Raw genomic sequence first — 25617 nt, 5'->3', positions numbered from 1 at the left:
TGTTTGTGCATGTGTTTATGTGTGTAAGCAAGTGTGTGTATGGGGGTGTGTGTGTGTGTATGTGAGTGTTTGTATATGTCTGTGTGTGTATGTTTGTGTATGTGAGTGTTTGTGTGAGTATGTATATGTGTGTGTGTATGTGTATGTGTGTGCATGTGAGTATGTGTGTATATGTGTGTATGTATCAGTATGTGAGAGTATGTAAGTGTGCGTGTATATATGAGTGTGCATGTATGTGTGTGTGTATATGTTTGTGTGTGCGTGTATGTGTGTGTGTGTGTGTATAAGTGTGTCTGAGTATGTAAGTGCGTGTGTGTATGAGAGTATGTGTGTATATGTTTGTGTGTGTGTTTGTGTATATGTGTGCGTTTATGTTTGAGTGTGTGTATACATGCACGTAAGCAGCAGCTCTGCACTGGGAGCGAAACTGATACCCCCTCTCTCCAAAACGGTGTTAAGGAGCGAGTAAGTGAAGAGTCGGTGGGAAGAACGAGTCAGACTAGCTCACCGAAAGTTAAAAGGCAGAAAACATCAATTTGGGCCTTTGTTTAAAACAAAATCCTGCCAAGAATTTTGAGGGTATCACTATTTGCAAACTATTACAGAGAGATGTGAATTTTTTTTAAAAGAAATTGCTTCGTATTATTTATTGAAATTAGAGTTGGGGAATTAATCTGCTTTGCTTTTGCAGTTTCGTTCACAAGGATAAAATCCCACTGCATTTTCTAGTTCTGGACATTGAAAAGAGCATTTGCAAAGGTTACTGTTTCTCAGTGAAATGGAGTCATTGTGGGAGCATTGCAAGAGCTGATCATTCTAATACAGGGTGGAGTTACACTCAGCTCTGTTTTACACACTGGGAGCTGTTTGTCTTTTTATTCATTCACAGGACGTGGGCATCGCTGGCTAGGCCAGCATTTATTGCCCATCTCTAACTGCCCTTGAGAAGGTGGTGGTGAGCAGCCTTCTTGAACCGCTGCAGTCCATGAGGTGTAGCTACACCCACAGTGCTATTAGGAAGGGAGTTCCAGAATTTTGACCCAGCGACAGTGAAGGAACGGAGATATATTTCCAAATCAGGATGGTGAGTGGCTTGGAGGGGAACTTCCAGGGAGTGGTGTCCCCATCTATTTGCTGTCCTTGTCCTGCTAGATGGTAGTGGTTGTGGGTTTGGAAGGTGCGGTCAAAGGAGCCTTGGTGAATTCCTCCAGTGCATCTTGTAGATGGTACACACTACAAGATGCACTGGATGGTACTACTGTGCGTCGATGGTGGAGGGAGTGAATGTTGAAGGTGGCGGATGTGGTGCCAATCAAGCGGGCTGCTTTGTCCTGGACGGTGTCAAATTTCTTGAGTGTCAGGGGAGCTGCACTCATCCAGGCAAGTGGGGGAGTATTCCATCACACTCCTGACTTGTGCCTTGTAGGTGGTGGGCAGGCTTCGGGGAGTCAGGAAGTGAGTTGCTCATCGCAGAATTCCTAGCCTCTGACCTGCTCTTGTAGCCACAGTATTTATATGGCTAGTCCAGTTCCGCTTCTGGTCAATGGAACAGGAGGATTCAGTGATGGTAATGCCATTGAACGATGCTTGGATTCTCTCTTGTTGGAGATGGTCACTGCCTGACACTTTGTGGCATGAATGTTACTTGCCACTTGTCAGCCGAAGCCTGGATATTGCCCAGGCCTTGCTGCATTTGGACATAGGAGCTGAGGAGCTGCAAATGGTGCTGAACATTGTGCAATCATCAGTTAACATCCCCACTTCTGACCATATGATGAATGGAAGGTCTTTGAAGAAGCAGCTGAAGATAGTTGGGCCTAGCACACTACCCTGAGGAACTCTTGCAGTGATGTCCTGGAGCTGAGATGACTGACCTCCAACAACCACAACCATCTTCCTTTGTGCTAGGTATGATTCCAACCAGCTGAGAGTTTTCCTCTTGATTCCCATTGACCGGGGGTGGGGGTGGAGTGGTGGGTCAGTGGGTAGGTTTAGGTTCCAGCAAGCGCTGACCATCCCCAAAGACACGACACCTATACCACAACTGACATTCTTCTTTAGCAAGAATGGTGCAACTAATGTATGGAAATTTTGGATGATTTCCTAAAAACCCATTAAGGACTGAGTATGTTATGACGTGGCAGATGATGTGAGCCAGACGGAACAAATCCACAAGGGAAATTTAGTCACACTATCACAATGGTTTTGCAATGTGTGCACTGAATTCAGAAGTAATAAGTCCACCAAGACCTTTAGAGATTAATTAAGATATTTATTAATAATACAAATGATTAAGCACACAGACAATTATTAACCACTACAATAACTCCTAAAATTCCTAATTAACCTGACCCCCCAGTATACACCCTCTTTAAGGCAACACTCCAAAGTAGATTTTAGATTTAAAACAGAACCAGCAAATTAATACAATAGCCACTTGACAGTGGAATTCCAAATGGCTTTCCCCAACTTCAGTTCAGTTATATAGCAGACTTATGCACAAATGCTAGAGGCTTTGTCTGGTTCAGACACACATAGTTCCACGCCCTCCAATGGGAAACTTTCTGTAGCCTGCTCTGCTGCACTACCCATTGGGGCATCCTTCGTGGGACTACTTATGTGAAACACTTCTCGGCCAACTGCCTTGCCTCACAATCTTCAGCATTTGAATGGCCTATTTTGTTGAAATGAGAACACCAGCCTCTGGAAATTCTCCTTTTGAGATGTTGGGAGGGGGGGGTGGGGGCTTTTGCTCCCTCTTTTGTGTTTTCTTTTCTGGGTGGGGTCCTTTCCAATCTAGATCACCCTTATCTTTCCATTGTCTGCTTCGGTTTCCAGGCCAATGGGCATCCCTGACTGTGAACTTTCTCTGCTCCTCCAAGTGTATTCGCAGGATGGAGGGTGGGCAATTTTTGAATTCCTCCAGCAGTATTAGCTCATGCAACCCCTCATTGATGCGTGGGATTTTTAGGGATCTTACCCATTAGTCGAACGCTATTTGCTTCAGCCGTTCAAACTGGATGTAGGTTTGTGTGAGCTTCTTATGAGCATTCCGGAATTGCTGGCAATACGCATCCGGGACTAACTCCCAGCCACTTATGATGGCAGCTTTAGTCCGCTTGTAATTCATGGACACACCAGGGGCAGAATTTTACGAGTCAGCGAGCAGGGCCGTGCCCGCTAACTGACACGTAAAACGACGCGCGGTGACATCAGGGGGAACTCCTGATGTCACCGCGCCCGATTTAAATATTCAGGAAGGCGGGAGCGCAGCAAAATCAGCTGCTCGCCCGCCGACCTGTCAATGGCCAACCTTAAGGCTGGCGGGTCGGCCAGGAGCCCCGATGGGTTAAAACATATTAATAAAGATTTTGTAAAAATTATGAACATGTCCCAACTCATGTCACTTTGTCACATGAGGGCACATGTAAGGGAAATTTTCTTTTTCTATTTTTAATATTATTGAAAGTAGAGGTGATCTCCCTGAGGCAGCACTTAGCCTCAGGGAGATGAGTGCACATATGCAAAAGAGCGCACTCTCGATTTTGGGAATCCATCCCCCTCCCGCCCACATAGGGAGCACATAGTGCTTCCCTGTGGATGTCACGCCGGGCGTGCCTTAAGTGACCCACCCACGTAAAATGGCAGTGTGTCTCCAATCAGGGGTGCCATTCGGAAGCACGCCCGTACGCACCCACCCATCAACTTCCCACCCGACGGGGGGAAATTTCAGCCCCAGGAGTCGGCATGGAGTAGACCTCTTGGGCTCTCCCTGACAGCTGCCCTTGAATTAAAAATGTCCAGATCTCTGAGGGCCATTTTAGCTGTCTTGCTACTTAAGTGGCAAAAAATGACTTCGCATCACTCTCAAAATTAGGGAATAAATCCAGCATATTTCAGGGCCTCAGAGAGTGTTGCCAGGGCAGGGAAATGGGGGTTGCTGTTGGGGAGAGGGAGATTTTTCCTTGCCACTTTTAATTGTCTGGTCTCTCTCTCTCTCTCTCTCCCCTTTGAGCTGTTAGCTCCATTTCCAGTTTTTGGAGCTGGAATTCTCTTTCCCTTTCCTGTCCCCTTGCCCTCTCTCCTCTTCTCTCTCACTCTCTTTCTCTTTTCTGCTCCTGAATTCTAGCTGCAGTTTGAGTTTTTCCAGCTCAAAATTGGCTAGGGGAGGGGTTTTGGAGTCATGATTGACCTCTACATCTAACTGCCTTAATGGTAATTTCAGATCCAAATGTTCTTCCAATAACTGGATCATTTCACTTTTGATTTTGCTGGTCAATTTTAACAGTACCCCCCTAGCTGCAGCTTTCAATTGTTCTGTGCTAAGGGATGCCAACATTTCACCGTTTAAATTTCCTTGCTGAACAAATAACTGGGCATTAAACATTGCTATTTTCTTCATATTAGGGGAAAGGAATTGGCTGTACTCAGGTACTTGTGTTTTAAAATTCATTCCAGCCGCTGAATTTTCCTCTTTTTGCTTCCAGTTGAACCTTTTGTATCAAATTTGGCTCATCTCTTAACTTGGATTCTGGTCCAATTCAAATTGGTTATCCCGAAATTGAGCCCCCAATTTCTGTTATGGATAGGAGGGGGTTTAATTCAAACAGCCCTGATTTCTCCTCTCACCACCTGTCTGTAATCAGAAAAGGTGTTTTTGATTTTTGATTTCCCTCTTTATAAGTGGTGGCGTATTTTCCCAATCCCTCCGTTTTGGAGTTATTCAATCCTCTATTAATAACTCTACAGCAAACCCGAGCTCGAAAGTATGAACAAGGTATCACATAATCATAATTAATGCTGTAATGCTTTCAAAATCTGCTATAAATGTACGGGAAAAGCTCTGCATTGTTGCGATGTTTTGATCTCCCGTGTGTGCATTTTTGTCAATAAACTTACTTGGGTTCATCTCACAGCTGACTTGTTGGAGTGTCTTAGATGCTCCACATTAGTCGCATATCTTATATAATCCAATGTGATTTAAATTTTTACTGTAATGAAATTTTAGACTGGTTTCCACATATACTCTAATTTGTAATTGAGATGTTTGTGCTCACTTGAACTGAGAAGTGTCATTAAGGGATCCTACAGAGACTGAATATCTGTGTTATACGTTTTGTTCAGATGTTCCCTGACTTCTTCCCACTTAATGTTCCAGGCAGAGCCAATCTCTGCAGGCTTCGCTCCATATCTGCCAGCAAATTCCCGATTGAAATTGTAGAAAACCCTTTTCCAATAGGATGTTGCCTCTGCAGAGAGTTCCCTTTGGATAGTCCAGGATTTGTAGTAAGCATTGACTAATTGGTAATCCTTGAAGGGATTGAATTCAAAACCTGTGTCTTTATTTTGGAATGATGCGTTGCTTGCTACTGAAGCTGTACAAATATCCATTGAAAGACATTGGCTATTAAGCCATCGATAACCATTGAGTCCTTCAGGTATGTGCTGTTTAGTGAAATGCTGCCCGTGCTGAGTGGTCTCTGACTCACAAAAAGCTCCACAGAAAGGACATTTCTTTGTGCAACAGAATAACCCTTTAAATAGTTCCTCATTTGGTTTTCTAGATAATTCTTTAATCTTTGCTTCAACATCCCAGCCTGTAACCTCATTGAGGAGCAGCTTCTCGATCTCTGCAATAGACAGTAGAACTGCTTCTGCAAATTTCTTGGCATTGCTGTCAGTTTGGAATAGAACAATTTTGATCTCATCTTTGCACATTGTGATTCTTGACTTTAACTTTTTAACAAACAAATCAAGGAAACTCTGAGCACTTCCAGAAATATTCTGGGTCACTGCATCTCGAACAACCTCTTTAGCTTGATCAGTGATCTCTGTGAGGATTTCTTTAGCTAGATGTGCAAACTTGCTCTCTCCTGTAAATTGTTCTTTGCAGTGTACAATAACCTGTTCATGGAGCCACTTCTTTGCAAAATTCTCAAAGTCATTGATATACTTGTAATAGTCTTCAAAGTCATTCATTTGTTTTAAATGGACCAGAGGTTCCACAACAAAGTTATTGCGGAGCTTGTACTTTCCCTTAGGATCAGTCTTTTTCATATCATCCACAATTTTCATGCCGAGATTCTTTAGCACAGCATCTCTGATCGCTGGCATATAACAAGATTTTGCAAATCGTTCTGCTTGTTTCTGATTCTGATCCTGCTCTGTGTAAATATCCATGAAAAGTTCAAAGTATAGATCTTTTTTGCTTTCTAGTCTCTTCCGTGGGTCGTGTTTATTGATAAACCTGGTATGCATAACCTTGAATCTTTGTGCAGCATAACCACATATGTGAAGTTTAAACTCTGCCCTAAAAATCTCACTCATTGAAAACTCTGAATCTGAAATGTTGTTGATTGTTTTCTCGATGTCGTTCAAAAATTCAATACAATATTTATTATCGTAATCCATGTCCCTTTCTGCAATTTCATCGATATGCTGCTTACATTTAGTCTCAAGGGACTTTGATATTACTCCCGCTCGTTCAAGATCTGATTGTTGGACAGAAATTGCTAATCTCTTAACCATGGTCTTCTTAAATAGGTTGATGTGTTTCTCCATGATCTGAAAGCTGTGGGCCCCGAGCACAGAGAGGGGTTTACTTTCCAGTTTTTCATTAATCACTCTCCCTTGTGCTTTTGTGTCCTGTCTCAGAAGATTTTCAATCTCCACTTCAATGTTTCTTACTGTGCAGGGCTGATAATTCAGTTCGGTGAGTGTATTACGCCACATCATTTCAAAGGCAGTTTTCAGTTCTTCATCACCTAACACCTGCTGAATTTCTTTACAGTTTTGTAAAAGCTTCTTGACTTGTGCTTCAATCTTCTTATTACATTCATTCCAAATAGCATCCACTTTCTGTAATCCCACATGTCTATTGACAGTATCCTTACATTTCTGTATTGAATTGTCCTGAAGCTGGCTGCATAACATGGAAATGCTTAGTTTGAATTGTTCCTTGTATTTCTCCATTAGCTGCACATTATCAGCCCCACTTTCAAAGTGTGCTTCTAGTTTATCAAGAGTGTTTTTCTCTCTGTTGTCAATCTCTTTCCTGATCTCCAATACCAGTTCTGGGAGCAGTCGGTTTAGATCACCATCGTCATTCTTTATTGTGTTTTCAGCTTCATTTGTCCACGAATGGGCGAATTTGCGGATTTCCCATTCCCAGTCTTTGAACTTCATGGAGAGCTGGTTGTAAGCCTCAGCGACCAGACTATTCTGAAAACTGAAAATGAAATTCTCATTTTTCACCTGCTCCCAAAGGCCAGACATCCATTTGATAAAGTCTGGAATTGTTAAAGCTCTTTCAGATTGGCTACGCTTTAATAAACAACGAACCAGACACTTCTTCAGTTCAAAGACATGTTCACTGTAACCAGTATTGACTGCAGCCATCGGTGGGGTGCCGTGCCATAGACCGGGGATGTACCAGTTGCTTTTATCAGGGTCATAGTCCATCACATCAGAGAATTTTACTTGCTCTAACTTCTCCAGTTTAGCTGCAGCACCTGTCATCTGATCCAATTGTTCCAGTAGTTTCTGACGACTCCTCAGGTTCTGATCATGTGCACACACATCTCCAACATTCTGGTGGACAAATTGACAAATTGGCCCTTTTCCTGTTTGCTTCATGCGGATTAAGGAATGAACAACAATCTGCAGAACATCTTTCATCTCTGTGGGATTTTCCATCCCCATATTTACTAAAGTTAAATTGCTTAATCCAATTACAAATGTTGCCAGCTCATTATCGTGTTCATAACTGTCTGTAAGGGTTGCGAGTTCTGGAGCTTTCAGCCCCTCAGTGTCAATTACCAGGATGAAATCACAGTCCAGATCTTTTGCTAGGCTCCCCGTGACTTTGATAAACTGCATGAAGGCTCCTCGTGTACATCTGCCACTACTCACGGCAAACTGCAAACCAAACATTGTATTTAGGAGTGTGGATTTCCCAGTACTTTGGACACCAATCACTGTCACCACAAACACACGGGAAGCAATTCCCACCACCTTGGTCACTTCATTTAGCACAGCTCTGACCCACTGAACAGGAATATTGGAAACATCTCCATCAATAAGCTCCAGTGGGAACCCATCCAGTAATAGTTCAGCTGCAACAGCCGGTAACCTCAATATATTTGGGTCTACCTCTCTCTTATTACCCGTTGTCACTGAAACTTCATAAACCTGGCTGAGTTCCCTCATGAAGTGCTCAAGTCCAAGGGAACTGTCAGACATCTCCTGATCCAAATCCTTCAGCTTACTCGCATTCTGCTTTGAGTTTTTGTATAGCTCTTTGTAACGACTACGTAATTTTGACATTAATTCTCTTGATGTATTATCCAAGTTGAACTTCAGCCATTTTAGGAAAAAATCTCTCTCTTCTCCACAGGTTTTTGTCAGCACTCTAATGAATTCCTTCAGCTCTTTCGACTGACGCTGCTGGAGTTGAGCTTGTCGGATTTTCTTCTTCTTTTGGTCCAGTTCATATTTATATGCCTCTGTGGTCTTGTCCGCACGGTGTTTCATGCGAGACTTCTCTTTCTCATACTGAGACCAGTCTTTCCAGGGCTTACCATGGAAGGGCAATACTCTCCCTTTGTATTCAGTAATGGCTCCAGGGTTAAGACTTCTCAATATATCAGAGGCGCGCTGTTTGCCTTGTTGTATTTGATGATAATGTTCATCGACCCCAATCCCACTTTTCCTTGCAATATCAGCCATTTGCTCCAGGTTCAGGAAGGTCTGGGCTCCTTCATGAGTTGGAATCATTTGCTTTATTCTGGAACAAATATTTTCCACAAGTTTTGCATCATTCATATTTGTCCGAACAATGCATTGTTGAGGTTTCAGTTTTAGATCTTGGAACAGTTTCTTTGTCTGAACTGGGTTTATCTTTTGCTGACTGCCAGGGGAGTTTATTATGAGAAAGAATTTTGCTGGTGACTGAGTGAGAGAAGTGAGGAATTCTCTTTCCTTCTGACCAATTATATCAATGAAAATAAAGAGAGCAGCAGAGACTTCAGCAAGAAACCGAGTGTTTCTCTGATAAGATTCAGCATCACCTCGGAGGTTAATGAATGCAGCAGCCTCGGGGAACGTGTCCAGATTTCTTTTCCCAGAGGGGAGATACCAGCAGATCTCTGCCAGTCCATCGGATATTCCACGGGGAATATTCCCACGTTCCATCTCAGAGTGCAGGAAGATATTTTGCTGCAGCTGTGTCTGGCTCAAGGTAAGGTTGAGAATTTTAGACTTGGAGATACTGCATCTTCCAAGTCTGATGAAGGAAATGGTTGGCATGGCTGCAGTTACGATGGGCTCCTCCACAAAGCTGTTGCTATTTGTGAGGGATTCTGGACACCATTTTTTAATAATAGACCGCATGGCCCAGAGGAGAAGAGTGGCAGGAGGTCCATCTGTGGAATCCCCCTCCTTTTCTGCAGTATACTGGCCTGGCTGTAGAAATGGTAATGCAAACTGGCACTGAGACATCTTCAGCATCAGCTCCTGCTGCAGAAAGTAATCTGCACAGAGGAAAATGGCAGCAATGATATCTAGAGGGTTAACCCCAGAAATCTGAGTTTCTTTTTCTTCAAAGAAACCACTGAAATTTTCATCAGTATCAGTCTCACCTTCTGATTCTTGAGCAAGTGGCCATTCAGAATTCCTCGCTATTGAATTGGCAGAAAGGATTCTTTGGAGAAAATGCCAAGGGATATCTTTCAGCTGACTTGGCTTATTGTCTTTCAGTTTATCCCAGCAAACCTCCCGCATGAAATTTAGTGACAATTTGTGAGGATAATAATCTTGTAATCCCAAGTCATTTACAATTTGGGGTGGCCTATTATTGTGAGATATGTTTGACAGCTCAGTCCTATCGCTGAGAGAATCCGAGTGCTTGTTGATGGTGTTTTCCCTCTGATCACTGCATATAGATCTCACCAATGGTTCACTATCTTCAGATGGTGCTTTTTCTTCCTGTGTATCTTTGTCTGTTGATAAATGCTTTAATGTTACTTTTAGAAGTTCCATGTCTGATAAAAGGGTTCCACTCGGGGTCATCACTGACTCACGGACTTGTGGTGTCATCTCTTGGTTCATTTCTTCACACATAGTCTGCAGTACTGCTCTGGGATCTTTATTTTGTGACTCAGTGACTCTGGCAGTCAGTGCTTTATAGAGCAGGAAGGCTTGGCGTTGTGTCGTCTCCATTGTCTTCATCTCACTTATGTAGGTTTCAATTTTATCTAACTGAGAGATCAGGTATTTACGGTCATTCTCTGTTAATGGCTGATTCAGTATTCCACTGGGTTCATAGGACACTGGGTGCAGAAGTGCAGTCAAGAGGAAAGATATGTACTGATCTCCACTTTGTTTGTAGAACAGCTGCAGTTTAAACAATGCTTTTCCCAGCTCACTGCAGACTTTTCTTTGGGATTCATTCCCAACATCCAGTCCCTGCAATTTTCTCTCCAGTTTCTTGATGTGTTCTTTTGTTTCTGCAAAACTGGAGAAGGTTAACTCTTCCTTATTGCTGGGAACGTCGGTCAGCTGCTGCAAGACTGATGAAATGTTTGGAAAATCCAGACTCCGTATCATTCTTTCAGGTTGCAGCAGATCTGACAGTCGAATTTTCAGATACACTTTGTCTACATCCGCAATGCCTTTCCCTGCGACACACTGTAAAACTTTACTGATGAATATCTGAATGGAGCTGTTGCAAATAAATTCACGGTACCACAATTTGTTTGTGTCTATTGTAAAATGCTTCTTCAGAGAGGATTTAATTTTTGCACACTGGGAAACGTTCGTGATACAGTTGGTAACAAAATCCAATTCCGAGGCTGTATTCCATTTGTTTACTTCCTGTACCAGATCCTTAACACTGGTATAAACTTCCAACACTTCTGCAGTTTCTACATCTTCAGCCTTTAGCCCAGTCTTCCTCTCCCAGCATCTCTGCAAGCTTTCCATTAATAACTGATAATTTTTAAAGTCTCTTCTGTGGTTCTGTAAAATTACTTTCCAGACAGGAACTAGGTTGTGAACAGAGCTACGATCAATGACTCGCCAGGTGCTGTTTTGAGCCTGTAATCCTGCCTTCCAGTCTTCTAGCGATGATGCTTCAACAGGGCCACCAATCTTGGTAATAGAAATACTTATTTTTTCTAACAGACTCTCTCTGCAGGAATAATTAATGTTAGATTTAAAGTAAGAAGCAGAGGCTGAAACACTGGCGTTGGCAGATCCTAAAATGTCAGTGTGTAAATCTGTGTTTACCAGTGTTTTCATTACTTTTTCACAATGGTCTTTCTCTTTGTGTTTCAATTCATCACTAGCTGCTTCTGTTAAATAAATACCCCCAAACTGAATATTGCTGCTGTTTACATGTGATCCATAGCGTTCAAGGAACTGCTGACAAGAAGCATCTTTGATATCTTCTGACTCCTGATAGAGCAGATTAGTTTCAACTTCTTTCAGAGAATTTACAGCAGATCCTGACAGTGTCAGGTCCTTTTGGTTCAACTCAACACTGGCCATAGGTATAATGACCATCTTACACAAAGAGACATATGTGCTATCTGTGCTGGCAGAGGTAGAGCTACTGCTAGAGCTGTTATACTCTCCCTTAACATCAAGCTTAAAGCCCAAGAATCCAATCTCGAGCTTGTTTCTGATACCGAGACCCAGCTGTTCCATACACTGTTTAGAATTTACTGCATGTGTGCGAGATACAAAACTCTCAGTTTGTTCCCTAGGCGACATGGATGTGCCCAATAGACAGCAGGTCTCTGGCACTTTTAGCATTCTTTCCCGTTCCTTTAACATATCATTCATATCTTTACTGACAAAGATTCCTTTGAGTGCGAGCCCTCCAGATGCCCTTTCCATCAGCTCAGTTTGGGACCAGTTTTTTCCAGCTTGTAAAGGTCCTGCCATTTCCTTTAAGAGAGGCTGAAACTATTCAGTGATTCGTATAGTTTGATTCCCAGAAGGCCGTGCACCGTCCTGTAACTGATTGAGGGCCCGTCTTCCTGTCCTGTGATTTATTGGGAATCCAGGCTGCCGGTTGGCTTTGCTAGCAGGTCTGAGGTTCCTCTTTGTGTCCTATCCCCTCACCACGTGGACTGACAACGATCAGTGTTCAGTGCATGGGAATAGCTGTGGACATTTGAATGTGAAGTCATCAGATTTAGTAGGCTGCAATAACTGCCAGAGCTCAATACTATCATGGAGAATAACAAAAAACTTACACATTTTATTATTGGAAATGGAAGGGTGACACATGCACATCCAGTCAGATAACACTTTTTTCTAAATTACTCCTCTTTTGAAAGATGTGACAATCATGCCTGAGATATCTCCTCCAGTCCCATTCCCTAACCCTCTCCTGTTCAGGTATAGACTTTTTTTTCCTATATATATTTTTTAATTCTTTCAAGGAATATGAGCATTGCTGGCAAGGACAGCATTTATTTATCCCTAATTGAGAAGGTGGTGATCAGCCACTTTCTTGAACCACTGCAGTCCATGTGGTGTAGGTACACCCACAGTGCTGTTTGGGAGGGAGCTCCAGGATTTTGACCCAGCGACAGTGAAGGAACGGCGATAATTTCCAAGTCAGGATAGTGAGTGGTTGGAGGTGAACTTCCAGGCGGTGGTGTTCCCATGCATCTGCTGCCCTCGTCCTTCTGGATGGTAGTGGTTATGGGTTTGGAAGGCGTTGTCGAAGGAGCCTTGGTGAATTTCTGCAGTGCATCTTGTAGATGGTACACACTGCTGCTACAGTGCGTCGGTGGTGAAGGGAGTGAATGTTTGTAGATGGGGCGCTGATCAATTAGGCTGCTTTGTCCTGAATTGTGTCAAGCATAAATAGGGAGTATTCAATCACACTCCTGACTTGAGCCTTGTAGCTGGTGGACAGGCTTTGGAAGTTCAGGAGCTGAGTTACTTAGAACCATAGAACGCTACAGCACAGAAAAACAGGCCATTCGGCCCTTCAAGTCTGTGCCGAATTATTCCGCTAGTCCCAATGACCTGCACCCAGTCCATAACCCTCCAGACCTCTCCCATCCATGTATCTATCCAATTTATTCTTAAAGCTTAAGAGTGAGCCCGCATTTACTATGTCAGATAGTAGCTCGTTCCACACTCTCACCACTCTGTGTGAAGAAGTTCCCCCTAAAGTTCCCCCTAAACCTTTCCCCTTTCACCCTAAAGCCATGTCCTCTCGTGGTTATCTCTCCTAATCTAAGTGGAAAGAGCCTACTCGCATTTACTCTTTCTATACCCCTCATAATTTTGTAAACTTCTATCAAATCTCCCCTCATTCTTCTACGCTCCAAGGAATAAAGTCCTAACCTGTTTAATCTTTCCCTGTAACTCAACTCCTGAAGACCCGGCAACATCCTAGTAAATCTTCTCTGCACTCTCTCAATCTTACTGATATCCTTCCTGTAGTTAGGCGTCCAGAACTGCACACAATACTCCAAAGTTGGCCTCACCAATGTCTTATACAACCTCACCATAACATCCCAACTCCTATACTCAATACTTTGATTTATGAAGGCCAGTATGCCAAAAGCTTTCTTTACAACTCTGTCTACCTGTAATGCCACTTTCAGGGAATTATGTATCTGAACTCCCAGATCCCTTTGTTCCTCCGCACTCCTCAGTGCCCTACCATTTACTGTGTATGTCCTACCAAAATGCAACACCTCACACTTTTCTGCATTAAATTCCATCTGCCATTTTCTGGCCCATTTTTCCAGTTGGTCCAGATCCCTCTGCAAGCTTTGAAAGTCTTACTCGCTGTCCACAACACCTCCAATCTTAAACTGGATCAGCAAGTTTGCTGATGACACTATCACATTATCATCCAGATCATTGATATAGACAACAAACAACAATGGTCCCAGCACAGATCCCTGAGGCACACCACTTGTCACTGGCCTCCAGTCTGAGAAGCAATCATCCACTACCACTCTCTGTCTTCTCCCACACAGCCAATTTCAAATCCAGTTTACAACCTCTCCATGGATACCAAGTGTCTGAACCTTCTGAATTAACCTCCCATGTGGGACCTTGTCAAAGGCCTTACTAAAGTCCACGTGGACAACATCCACAGCCTTTCCTTCATCTACTTTCTTGGTTAGCTCCTCGAAAAACTCTACAAGGTTCGTTAAACACAACCTACCATGCACAAAGCCATGCTGACTATCCTTAATCAGCCCTTGGCTGTCCAAATAATTGTATATCCGATCTCTCAGAACACCTTCCAATAATTTACCTACTACTGACGTCAGCCTCACTGGCCTATAATTACCTGGTTTACTTTTGGAGCCTTTTTTAAACAACGGAACAACATGAGCTACCCTCCAATCCTCCGGCACCTCACCCGTGGCTAAGGACATTTTAAATATTTCTGCCAGGGCCCCTGCAATTTCTACACTAGTCTCCCTCAAGGTCCAAGGGAATATCATGTCAGGCCCGGGGGATTTATCTACCTTTATTCGCTGTAAGATATCAAGCACCTCCTCCTCATTAATCTCTATATGTTCCATGACACTACTGCTTGTTTCCCTTCCTTCCTTATACACTATGCCAGTTTCCTGAGTAAATATTGATGCAAAAAAACTGTTTAAGATCTGCCCCATCTCATGAGGCTCCATATATAGACGACACTCTGATCTTCAAGGGAACCAATTGTGTCCCTTCCTATCCTTTTACTCTTAATATACTTGTAGAAACCCTTCGGGTTTACCTTCACATTATCTGCCAAAGCAACCTCATGTCTTCTTTTTGCCTTCCTGATTTCCTTCTTTAGTATTTTCTTACATTTTCTATACTTTACAAGTATTTCATTTGCTCCATGTTGCCTATACCTGCTATACACCTCTCTCTTCTTCTTAACCAGATCGCCAATATCCCTTGAAAACCAAGGTTCCCTATGCCTGTTAACTTTGCCTTTAATCCTAACAGGAACGTGCAAACTCTGCACTCTCAAAATTTCGCCTTTGAATGCCTTCCACTTACTGAACACATCCTTGCCAGAAGACAACTTATCCCAATCCACTCATCCTAGATCCTTTCTCATTTCCACAAAATTGGCCTTTCTCCAATTTTCTCAACTCGAGAACCAGACCTATCCTTATCCATAATTAACTTAAAACTAATTACATTGTGGTCACTGGACCAAAATGTTCGCCTACACATACTTCTGTCACCTGACCTGTCTGGTTCCCTAATAGGAGATCAAGTATTGTGTGCTCTCTCGTTGGTACCTCTATATATTGATTTAGAAAACTTTCCTGAACACATTTGACAAACTCCAAGCCATCCAGCCCTTTTACAGTATGGGTTTCCCAGTCAATATGTGGAAAGTTAAAATCTCCTACTATCACAACTTTCTGTTTCTTACATCAGTCTGCTATCTCTCTAGAGATTTGCTCCTCCAGTTCTCTCTGACTATTGGGTGGTCTATAATACAATCCTATTAGTGTGGTCACACCATTCCCATTCCTCAGCTCCACCCATATGGCCTCTGTAGACGAACCCTCCAGGCTGTCCTGTCTACGCACAGCTGTGATATTTTCCCTGACAAGTAATGCTACTCCTCCCCCTTTCATCCCTCCCCCTCTATCACGTCTGAAACAATGGAACACTGGAACATTGAGCTGCCAGTCCTGCCCCTCCTGCAACCAAGTCTCACTAAAAGCAATAATGTCGTAATCCCATGTGCCAATCTACGCCCTAAGCTCATCAGCCTTTCCGACAATACTCCTTGCATTGAAATAGATGCACCTGAGAACATTTCTATCACGTACTTGCCACAGAATTCTCAGCAACGCTTCTAGTCAATGGTTAGCCCCAGGATGTTGATAGTGGGGATTCTGTGATGGTAATTCCTTCTTACTTTATATACTTCTCCCTGGTTTGTCAAGGACCTTTAACCTGGCTGGTCTTTTAAACCTACCTGGTTTACAGCAACAAGTGCCGTAAAAAAGCGGGCCTGGCTTCCTTAGCTGCGACTCGACAGCCCTCAATGTTAGGGCCTGAGGACACGCTGCACTGCCCAGATCTTGCCCAGCCTGAGTTGGATGGTCGGGCAAGATAGGAACAAACTTTCAAACAGTGTGGCAATCTAACTCAATTGCCACTCCATCAGAAGTTACGGCCCAAGGTTTGAATCTCTTTAATCAGTTTCCACTCCTTCCACAGTACCGAGGTGTTCTTAACAAAGTCAAAAATGACATTCCTCATCAGCCTTCTCGACCTGTTTGTAGCCTTTTCACAGCTGTTCAAACCTCTCCACCATAGTCCAGCTGGGATGGCTCTCACCTGGTTCTTTTTTATCTGTATAATCATAACAAGGAATCACCATCAATGACTTCTTTTCCCATTCCTGAAGAGTTATCTCTCATATCCTCCAAGGATCTATCCTTGGCTCCCTCCTAGTTTGCATTGATATGCCTCCCTTTGACAACACATCCGAAAACGGAACATCAATTTGCACCTGTACACTGATGACACCCAGCTCTACCTGACTTCTCTCAACTCCTCCACTGTCTCTAAATTATCAGACTGTTTCACTGACATGGAGTACTGGATGAGCAGAAACTCCCTAAATCAAGTATTGGAAAGATTGATGCCATTATCTTCAGTTCTCAGCACAAACTCCATTCCCTAGCCTCTGACACTGTCCCCCTCTCTAACAACTGTCTGAGGTTAAACCAGACTCTTCGCAACCCTGAGAAGAGCTTTCAACCACATATCCACACCATCACCAAGACCACCTATCTCCACTTCCATGAAAACTATACTTACCTTAACGTTGAGAGTGGAGGTGAGGAACTTCAACTCCCAACAAACCCTGAAGCCTGTGTGCATGCACAGATGCGGAGCAGGGTGCACATGCAGAGTTGTACATTTTTCGTTCTGTGGGCCCAGTGTGCCTGGGCAAGAAGGAAAATGGTGCAAAAACCTGGTCACGTGACTAGGAGCAGAGCACCATGGAAGACTGGTGCTCCAGGCAGGGGACAGGGAGTGGTCCCAAAGAGGAGAGGGGACAGGGGTCAGGGAAAGGTCCCAAAAGAGCTCCAGAGAGGGGACAGGGGTAGAAAAAGGTCTCAGTTCAGTTAAAAAGAGAGGACCAGAGAAATAGGCTCCAAATAGGAAAGGGTGCGGGGAGCAGAGTTTAGTTGAAGAAGGTAGCAGAATGTTGCTGTCTTTGTGCTGCGGGCTTTTGGGGTGAAGGTGCCCCTTTGGAGCAGTAGTGTTCTGCTCGGCACAGCTGAAGGGCTGAAGATATGCTTGCGAGTTGGTGTTTGAGTGTATACTCGAGAATCCAGGGGAATAGAATCTCAGGAGACAAGACTGAAACCCTGCGAGGTGGGCCATCATTAATGCCATCCAAATTGGAACAACTTTTGCAGAGAATTCCAAGGCAAGATCATCAAAGGTGAAAACTAGAATCCCTCATGAGAAAGACGAAGTTTCAGTCAAATTGGATGTCTCACAATGTTTACTGATGTCTGGGTGGGCTGTTAAGGAATCCATTCACTCTGTCTTGGCTGTCTTTGCTGCTCGTAGAACATAGAAAATAGGAGCCGAACTAGGTCATTCAGCCTTTCGAGCCTGCTCCACCATTCAACATGATCATGGCTGATCTTCTATCTCAACACCATACTCCGCTCTCTGCCCATACCCCTTGATGCCTTTAAAGTCTAGAAATCTCTTTCTGTCTTAAACATATTCAGTGACTTGGCCTCCACAGCCCTCTGTGGTAGAGAATTCCACAGGTTCACCACTCTCTGAGTGAAGAAGTTTCTGCTCATCTCAGTCCTAAACTGCCTACCCTGCATCCTGAGACTGTGACCCCACCCCCGAGCCAGAGAAAATATCGTCCCTGCATCCAGTCTGTCCAGCCCTGTCAGAATTTTATACGTTTCAATGAGATCTCCTCTCATTCTTTAAACTCCAGTGAATAGAGTCCTAGTCGGCCCAATCTCTCTCCATATGACAATCCTGCCATCCCAGGAATCAGTCTGGTGAACATTTGTTGCACTCCCTCTTTGGCAGGTATATCCTTTCTTAGATAAGGAGATCAAAACTGCACACAATACTCCAGGCATGGTCTCACCAAGGCCCTGTACATCTGCAGTAAGACATTCTTGCTCCTGTACTCAAGTCCTCTTGCAATGAAGACTAATATACCACTTTCCTTCCGAACTTCTTGCTACACCTACATACTTGCTTTCAGTGATTGGTGTCCAAGGACTCCCAGGGCCCAGGGCAGCAGAATATAGGGCCCAAGGAATGGGACAGCAAAGTGCCAGGGCTCTGGAGGGGAGAGGCAGGCTGCAAGGCCCAGGAGTGAGACCCTGCAGACCTCCATGTCATGGGGGTGAGAGAGTGAGTGTGAGAGAGTGAGTGACTGTGTAGGAATGACAGAGATAGAGAGTGAGGGAGGGAGTGAGGGAGCAAGAGTGAGTGAACGTGTGTTTGTGGGAGTGAGAAAGTGTGTGTGTCTGTGGAAGTGATCGAGAGAGAGAGGGACTTTATGGGAGTGGGAGAGTGAGTGACTTTGTGCGTGTGTGGGAGTGCGAGAGGGAATGTGTGGGGGAGTGGGAGAGTGAATGTTGTGAGAAATGGATTTTTAAAAAATATTTTTGAGGAATACTATGTTATTCTAAGGTGAAGGCTGTGTGTGTCTGAGTTTACTAGGAGGTATGTTGTCTGTGGGGCATGAGACATGAAAATGATGGAGGTGTTAGGTTTGAGGTACCAGTGAATAGGTTAGATCTAACATTTGCATTTTGGATAAGCAGAGTTTGCTTGAGTATCAAAGGGAAGTCAGAGGTAACAAGAAACACATTTGCATCTTGCAGAAGTTCTATAGTTAACTGGTAGTGGGGTATTATATGTTATTAACCTGAAAGCAAAGACAAGATGGGAACATGAAAGATCTTATTTTTTGGAAGGATTTGATTTTCAAAGAGGTGTGAGAACAATGGAACCTGAGATGGAAAGGGAAAGAAGGGAATTTTAGAGTTACTATGGAGAGTTTAGGGTAGCTGTAGCGGTTGAGCTGGAGCTGCGAGATGTAGCTGCTGATGTGGTTCTGAACTGGGGGAGGATGCAGTTTGAATCAGCCATCCAGTCAAGCCAGCAAAGTCTTGGGCTGCAACAAGCAGTTTTATTCTGAAGTTTGGTTTTCCATAGCAAAGTGGAAGGGAGTTACAGGTCATGTGGCATGACTTTTTTGAAGCTACAGCAGTTTACCTTGGGTTATATTACTGGATTTTATAAAGTTAAACATCTATGAGGGAGTTCTGTGGGTCTGACCAAGTAGAGCGTCTTTTTGGGGGATTTTTTTTGTATGACTAATCTTAATTGTACAGCAATAATCTTGTGTGCTGACATTTACTTCTATTCTTGTTAACAGAACTTTTCATTTTAATTTCTAAATTCACAAAAATGTTACTGAGCTCCTTCCTGCTGAGATCAGTACGTCGTCTTCTTGCTTTCAAAATACAAAAGAATGGGTAAGGCCCCTGGCAGAAGGAGGGGGTGCACAAGAGCGAGATGGACCGTAGGAGAGAGCGCAGGCGTTGGGGAGTGAGAGGGTGCAGTAAACAGAGAGGGCCTGGGAGTGACAGTGAGACTGAGAGAGTGAGTGAGTGCGTGTGTGTTTGTGGGGGGTGGGGAAAGTGAGTGTAGGGGAGCGAGTGTGTGTAGGGGAGCGAGTGAATGTGTCTGTGTAGGGGAGAATGAATGAGTGAGTTTCGGGGCATGAGAAAGTGAGTGTGTGCGAGTGTGTGTGGTAGTGAGTGAGTGTGAGAGAACATGTGTAGGAGTGAGAGAGCAACTGTGTGTGTGCGTGAGTTGTAAGTGGGTGTGTGCTTGGGGGGAGGTGAGAGAGAGAGTGAGAGTGTGCACTGTGGGCCATCAGCAGCAGCAGAATTGTACTCAGCCACATTCTGTACCCTCATTGTCTGGCATACCCACCTCTGTAACATTAATACCATGCCAGGGGATCAACCCTGGTTCAATGATGAATGCAGGAAAAGGTAAGGACCAACGTGCACCCCCACATACACACCTTACCCCCCAACCACTGACACACCCACCCACTCGCACACTCCCTCCCTCCCACCCACACGTACGCACCCACTCGCACACTCCCTCCGTCCCATACGTACGTACGCACACACACCCACACGTACGCACACTCCCTCCCTCTCACCCTCCCACGCACACTCCCTCCCTCCGTCCCACGGACACACTCCCTCCCGCCCTCCCACGCGCACGGACACACGCGCACGGACACACACACTCCCTCCCACGCGCACGGACACACACACTCCCTCCCACCCGCACGGACACACACACTCCCTCCCACCCGCACGGACACACACACTCCCTCCCACCCGCACGGACACACACACTCCCTCCCTCGCGCACGGACACACACACTCCCTCCCACGCGCACGTACACACACACACACACGTACACACACGTACACACACACGTACACACACACACACACGTACACACACACACACACACACACGTACACACACACGTACACACACACACACACACACGTACACACACACACACGCTTACACACACACACACGCTTACACACACACACACGCTTACACACACACACACGCTTACACACACACACACACTTACACACACACGTACACACACACACGTACACACACACACGTACACACACACACGTACACACACACACACGTACACACACACACACACGTACACACACACACGTACACACACACACACGTACACACACACACACGTACACACACACACACGTACACACACACACACGTACACACACACACACGTACACACACACACACGTACACACACACACACGTACACACACACACGTGCACGTACACACACACGTGCACGTACACACACACGTACACACACACACACGTACATACACACACGTACACACACACGTACATACACACACGTACACACACACGTACACACACACGTACACACACACACGTACACACACACAGACGTACACACACACAGACGTACACACACACAGACGTACACACACACACAGACGTACACACACACACAGACGTACACACACACACAGACGTACACACACACACGTACACACACACACACGTACACACACACACACGTACACACACACACACGTACACACACACACACGTACACACACACACGTACACACACACACGTACACACACACACACACGTACACACACACACGTACACACACACACGTACACACACACACACGTACACACACACACACACGTACACACACACACACACGTACACACACACACACGTACACACACGCGCACACGTACACACACGCGCACACGTACACACACGCGCACACGTACACACACGCGCACACGTACACACACGCGCACACGTACACACACGCACACACACGCACACACGTACACATACACACACACACACGTACACACAAACGTACACACACACACACGTACACACAAACGTACACACACACGTACACACACGTACACACACACGTACACGTACACACACACACACACGTACACACACACACACACGTACACACGTACACACGTACACACACACACACACGTACACACACACACGTACACACACACACGTACACACACACACGTACACACACACACACACACGTACAGAGTTGTGCTGAAGACTTGTGCTCCTGAAATTGCCGTGCCCCTAGCCAAGCTGTTCTAGCACAGCCACAACACTGGAATCTACCCAGCAATGTGGAAAATTGCCCATGTATATCCTGTACACAACAAGCAAGACAAATCCAACCTGCCCATTTAGCACCCCATCAGTCTACTCTCGATCACCAGTAAAGTGATGGAAGGGGTCTTCAACAAGTGTCGCTATCAATCGACACTTTCTTAGCAATAGGCATTTGTTGGTTAGTCTTGGTTCAAACATGGACAAAAGAACTGAATCCAGAGGTGAGGTGAGAGTGACTGCCCTTGACATCAAGGCCACATTGGATACCAAGTATGGCAACAAGGAGCCCTGGGAAAACTGGAGTCAATGGGAATCAGGGGTAAACCCTCCGCTGGCTGGAGTCATACCTAGCACAAAGGAAGATGGCTGTTGTGGTTGGAGGTCATTTATCTCAGTTCCAGGACATCATTACAGGAGTTCCTCAGGGTTGTGTCCTAAGCCCAACCATTTTCAGATGCCTCATTAATGATCTTCCTCCATCATAAGGTCAAAAGTGGGGATGTTCGCTGATGATTGCACAATATTCAACACCATTCATGACTCCTCAGATACTGAAGCAGTCCCAATGTCCAAATGCAGCAAGACCTGGACAATATCAGGGCTTGGGCTGACAAGTGGTAAGTAAGATTTTCGCCACAAAAGTGCCAGGCATTGACCATATCCAACAAGAGAGAATCCAACCATCGCCCCCTTGATATTCACTATCAAAGCCCTGGGGGTTACCATTGACCAGAAACTGAACTGGACTAGCCATATAAATACTGTGGCCACAAGAGCAGGTCAAAGGCTGGGAATCCTGCGGTGAGTAACTCACCTTCTGACTCCCCAAAACTTGTCCACCATCTACAAAGCACAATGAGTGAAGCTTCAACAACACTCAAGAAGCTTGACACCCTCAAGAACAAAACAGCCCGCTTGATTGGCACCACATCCACAATTATTTACTCCCTCTACTTCTGACGCACAGTAGCAGCAGTGTGTACCATTTACAAGATGCACTGCAGGAACTCACCAAGCCTCTTTGGACAGCACTTTCCAAACCCTCAGGGTTCTACCATCTAGAAGGACAAGGGTAGCAGATAGATGGAAACACCACTGCTTGGAAATTCCCCTCCAAGCCACCCACCATCCTGACTTGGAAATATATCAGCCGTTCCTTCACTGTCACTGTCAAAATCCTGGAACTCCCTTCCTAACAGCACTGTGGGCGTACCTAAACCACATGGACTGCAGCTTCAAGGTGGCAGCTCACCACCACCTTCTCAAGGGCAATTAGAGATGGGCAATAAATACTGGCCCAGCCAGTGATGCCCACATCTCATGAATGAATAAAAGAAAACTGAGACACTAGATGAGTTAAAAACTAAACAGCTACAAGTCTTGGATAGGTTAGGTGTACGGGAAGTTCATAAACCACCGGACGGATGAGATGGCCTTTGCACTACATCAGGCAATGAAATTGCACTTTTTATGTCCCTGTGCCCGAGTCAGAGATTCTGTCCTTGATCCCTTTTGAACCCGGAGTCTCTCCGCTCCACCCCCCCACCCCTCAACCCGGAGTCTCTCCGCTCCCCCCCCACGCTCAACCCAGAGTCTCTCCGCTGGCCACCCCCACACCCCCCACCCCCCCAACCCGGAGTCTCACCGCTCCCTTTTTAAATTGAATTCTCACCTCTTTCCGCTCCCTTTCTAATCTGCTGTCTCACCGCTCCCTTTCTAATCTGCTGTCTCTCCGCTCCCTTTCTAATCTGCTGTCTCTCCGCTCCCTTTATAATCTGCTGTCTCTCCGCTCCCTTTATAATCTGCTGTCTCTCCGCTCCCTTTTTAAACTGAATTCTCACCTCTCTCCGCACCCTTTTTAAACTGAATTCTCACCTGTCTCCGCACCCTTTTTAAACTGAATTCTCACCTGTCTCCGCACCCTTTTTAAACTGAATTCTCACCTGTCTCCGCACCCTTTTTAAACTGAATTCTCACCTGTCTCCGCACCCTTTTTAAACTGAATTCTCACCTCTCTCCGCACCCTTTTTAAACTGAATTCTCACCTCTCTCCGCACCCTTTTTAAACTGAATTCTCACCTCTCTCCGCACCCTTTTTAAACTGAATTCTCACCTCTCTCCGCACCCTTTTTAAACTGAATTCTCACCTCTCTCCGCACCCTTTTTAAACTGAATTCTCACCTCTCTCCGCTCCCTTTTTAAACTGATGTGTCTCCATTCTCTTTTTAATCCTGAGGTTTCCCCACTCTCCACTCCCTTTTTTATATCATGAGGGGATTGGACACATAGGGAGCAACTGTTCCCTCTTATGAAAGGATGAAGAACGACAAGGCACAGATTTAAAGTATTAAGTGATCTGAGGAGAAACTTTCTTTCACAGCGAATGGTTAGGATTTGGAATGCTCAGCCCGAGAGGCTGAGGGAGGCAGGGTCAATTGAAGCATTCAAGAGGAATTTAGACTCCAATCTGAAAAGTAGAGTTTAGGCATTTCAATGGAATTAACAAAAGACACAATTACCTGATTCACAAGTTGTCTTTTTCAGTGGACTGGATGTTTCACGATGTCAAAGTGACCCTTTCTAACTGTGAGTGTTTGGCTTTATATCAACAAGTAAGTATCACTTTCAGTTCTATTCTGGTTTACATTTCAAAGAAATCACATGATTGGGAGAAGCCATTGATGAAACCAATTACCTAATCTATGCAAGAATGAAGTAGCAACAAGAGCAGGGTCAGAGGCTAGTGTCATGAAGCTATTAATGGATATAATGTTATTGGGAATTATTTTTAAAATTGAGGTTTAGTCTGTGGGTGTGTCTGTGTGTGTTTTAATCAGATTAAAGCCAGTTAGTTTGGTTTTTGCCTTTGCCAGTATCCAGTGCCTTCAGCCATTTCTTAATGTCACGTGGAGTGAATCGAATTGGCTGAAGACTGGCATCTGTGATGTTGGGGACCTCCGGAGGAGGCTGAGATGCATCGGCACTTCTGGCTGAAGATTGTTGCAAATGCTTCAGCCTTATCTTTTGCACTGATGTGCTGGGCTCCTCCCTCATCGAGGATGGGGATATTTGTGAAGCCTCCTCCTCCAGTGAGTTATTTAATTGTCCACCACCATTCACGACTGAATGTGGCAGGACTGCAGACCTTAGATCTGATCTGTTGGTTGGGAAATTGCTTAGCCCTCACCTTCGCTTGCTGCTTATGCTGTTTGGCACGCCAGTACTCCTGTGTTGCAGCTTCATCAGGTTGACATCTCTGTTTTAGGTATGTCTGGCGCTGCTCCTGGCATGCCTTCCTGCACTCTTCATGGAACCAGGCTTGATGGTAATGGTAGAGTGGGGGATATGCCGGCCCATGAGGTTACAACACGATGGGGAGTATCCTCAATATGAAGACGTGACTTCACCTCCACAAGGACTGTGCGGTGGCCACTCCTATGACGATATCATCATGGACAGATGCATCTGTGGCAGGCAGATTGGTGAGGATGAGATCAAGTATGTTTTTCCCTTTTGTTGGTTCCCTCACCACCTGCCGCAGACCCAGTTTAGCAGCTATATCCTTTAGGATACAGCCAGCTGGGTCAGTAGTGGTGCTACCGAGCCACTCTTGATATGGATATTGAAGTCTCCCACCCAGAGTGCATTCAGCGCCGCTGCCATCCTCAGTGCTTCCTCCAAGTGGCATTTAACATGGAGGAGTACTGATTCATCAGCTGAGGGATTGAGCAGGAGATTTCCTTCTCCATGTTTCACTTGGTGCCATGAAACTTCAATGGGGCCGGAGTCAATGTTGA

General features: G+C 45.0%; 1 protein-coding gene across 2 annotated transcripts; it reads right to left on the bottom strand.

The window, feature by feature from the left end:
- Positions 1-4440: 4440 nt before the first annotated feature.
- On the bottom strand, positions 4441-24438 carry LOC121277882 (interferon-induced very large GTPase 1-like). Of its 2 annotated transcripts, none has more exons than XM_041187648.1 (2): positions 24340-24438; positions 4441-12168 (listed from the first exon to the last, which is right to left on the bottom strand). In XM_041187648.1, exon 2 carries the CDS (start codon positions 11944-11946, stop codon positions 5086-5088), a length of 6861 nt encoding a protein of 2286 aa, XP_041043582.1. In that variant the 5' UTR covers positions 11947-12168; positions 24340-24438; the 3' UTR covers positions 4441-5085. The 2 variants fall into 2 exon arrangements, with proteins under 2 accessions (XP_041043582.1, XP_041043590.1); XM_041187656.1 differs by lacking the exon at positions 24340-24438 and adding an exon at positions 15983-16317.
- Between the last annotated feature and the right edge of the window lie 1179 nt (positions 24439-25617).

The sequence above is a fragment of the Carcharodon carcharias genome, chromosome 1 (genome assembly GCF_017639515.1).
Source record: "Carcharodon carcharias isolate sCarCar2 chromosome 1, sCarCar2.pri, whole genome shotgun sequence".
Taxonomy (NCBI): Eukaryota; Metazoa; Chordata; class Chondrichthyes; order Lamniformes; family Lamnidae; genus Carcharodon; species Carcharodon carcharias.
The sequence above is the reverse complement of the archived record's forward strand: the minus strand, read 5'-3'. Positions and strand labels throughout refer to the sequence as shown.

Coding starts and splice junctions, on each gene's coding strand:
- LOC121277882 (XM_041187648.1), bottom strand. CDS start 11,946: ATGGCAGGACCTTTACAAGCTGGAAAAAACTGGTCCCAAACTGAGCTG.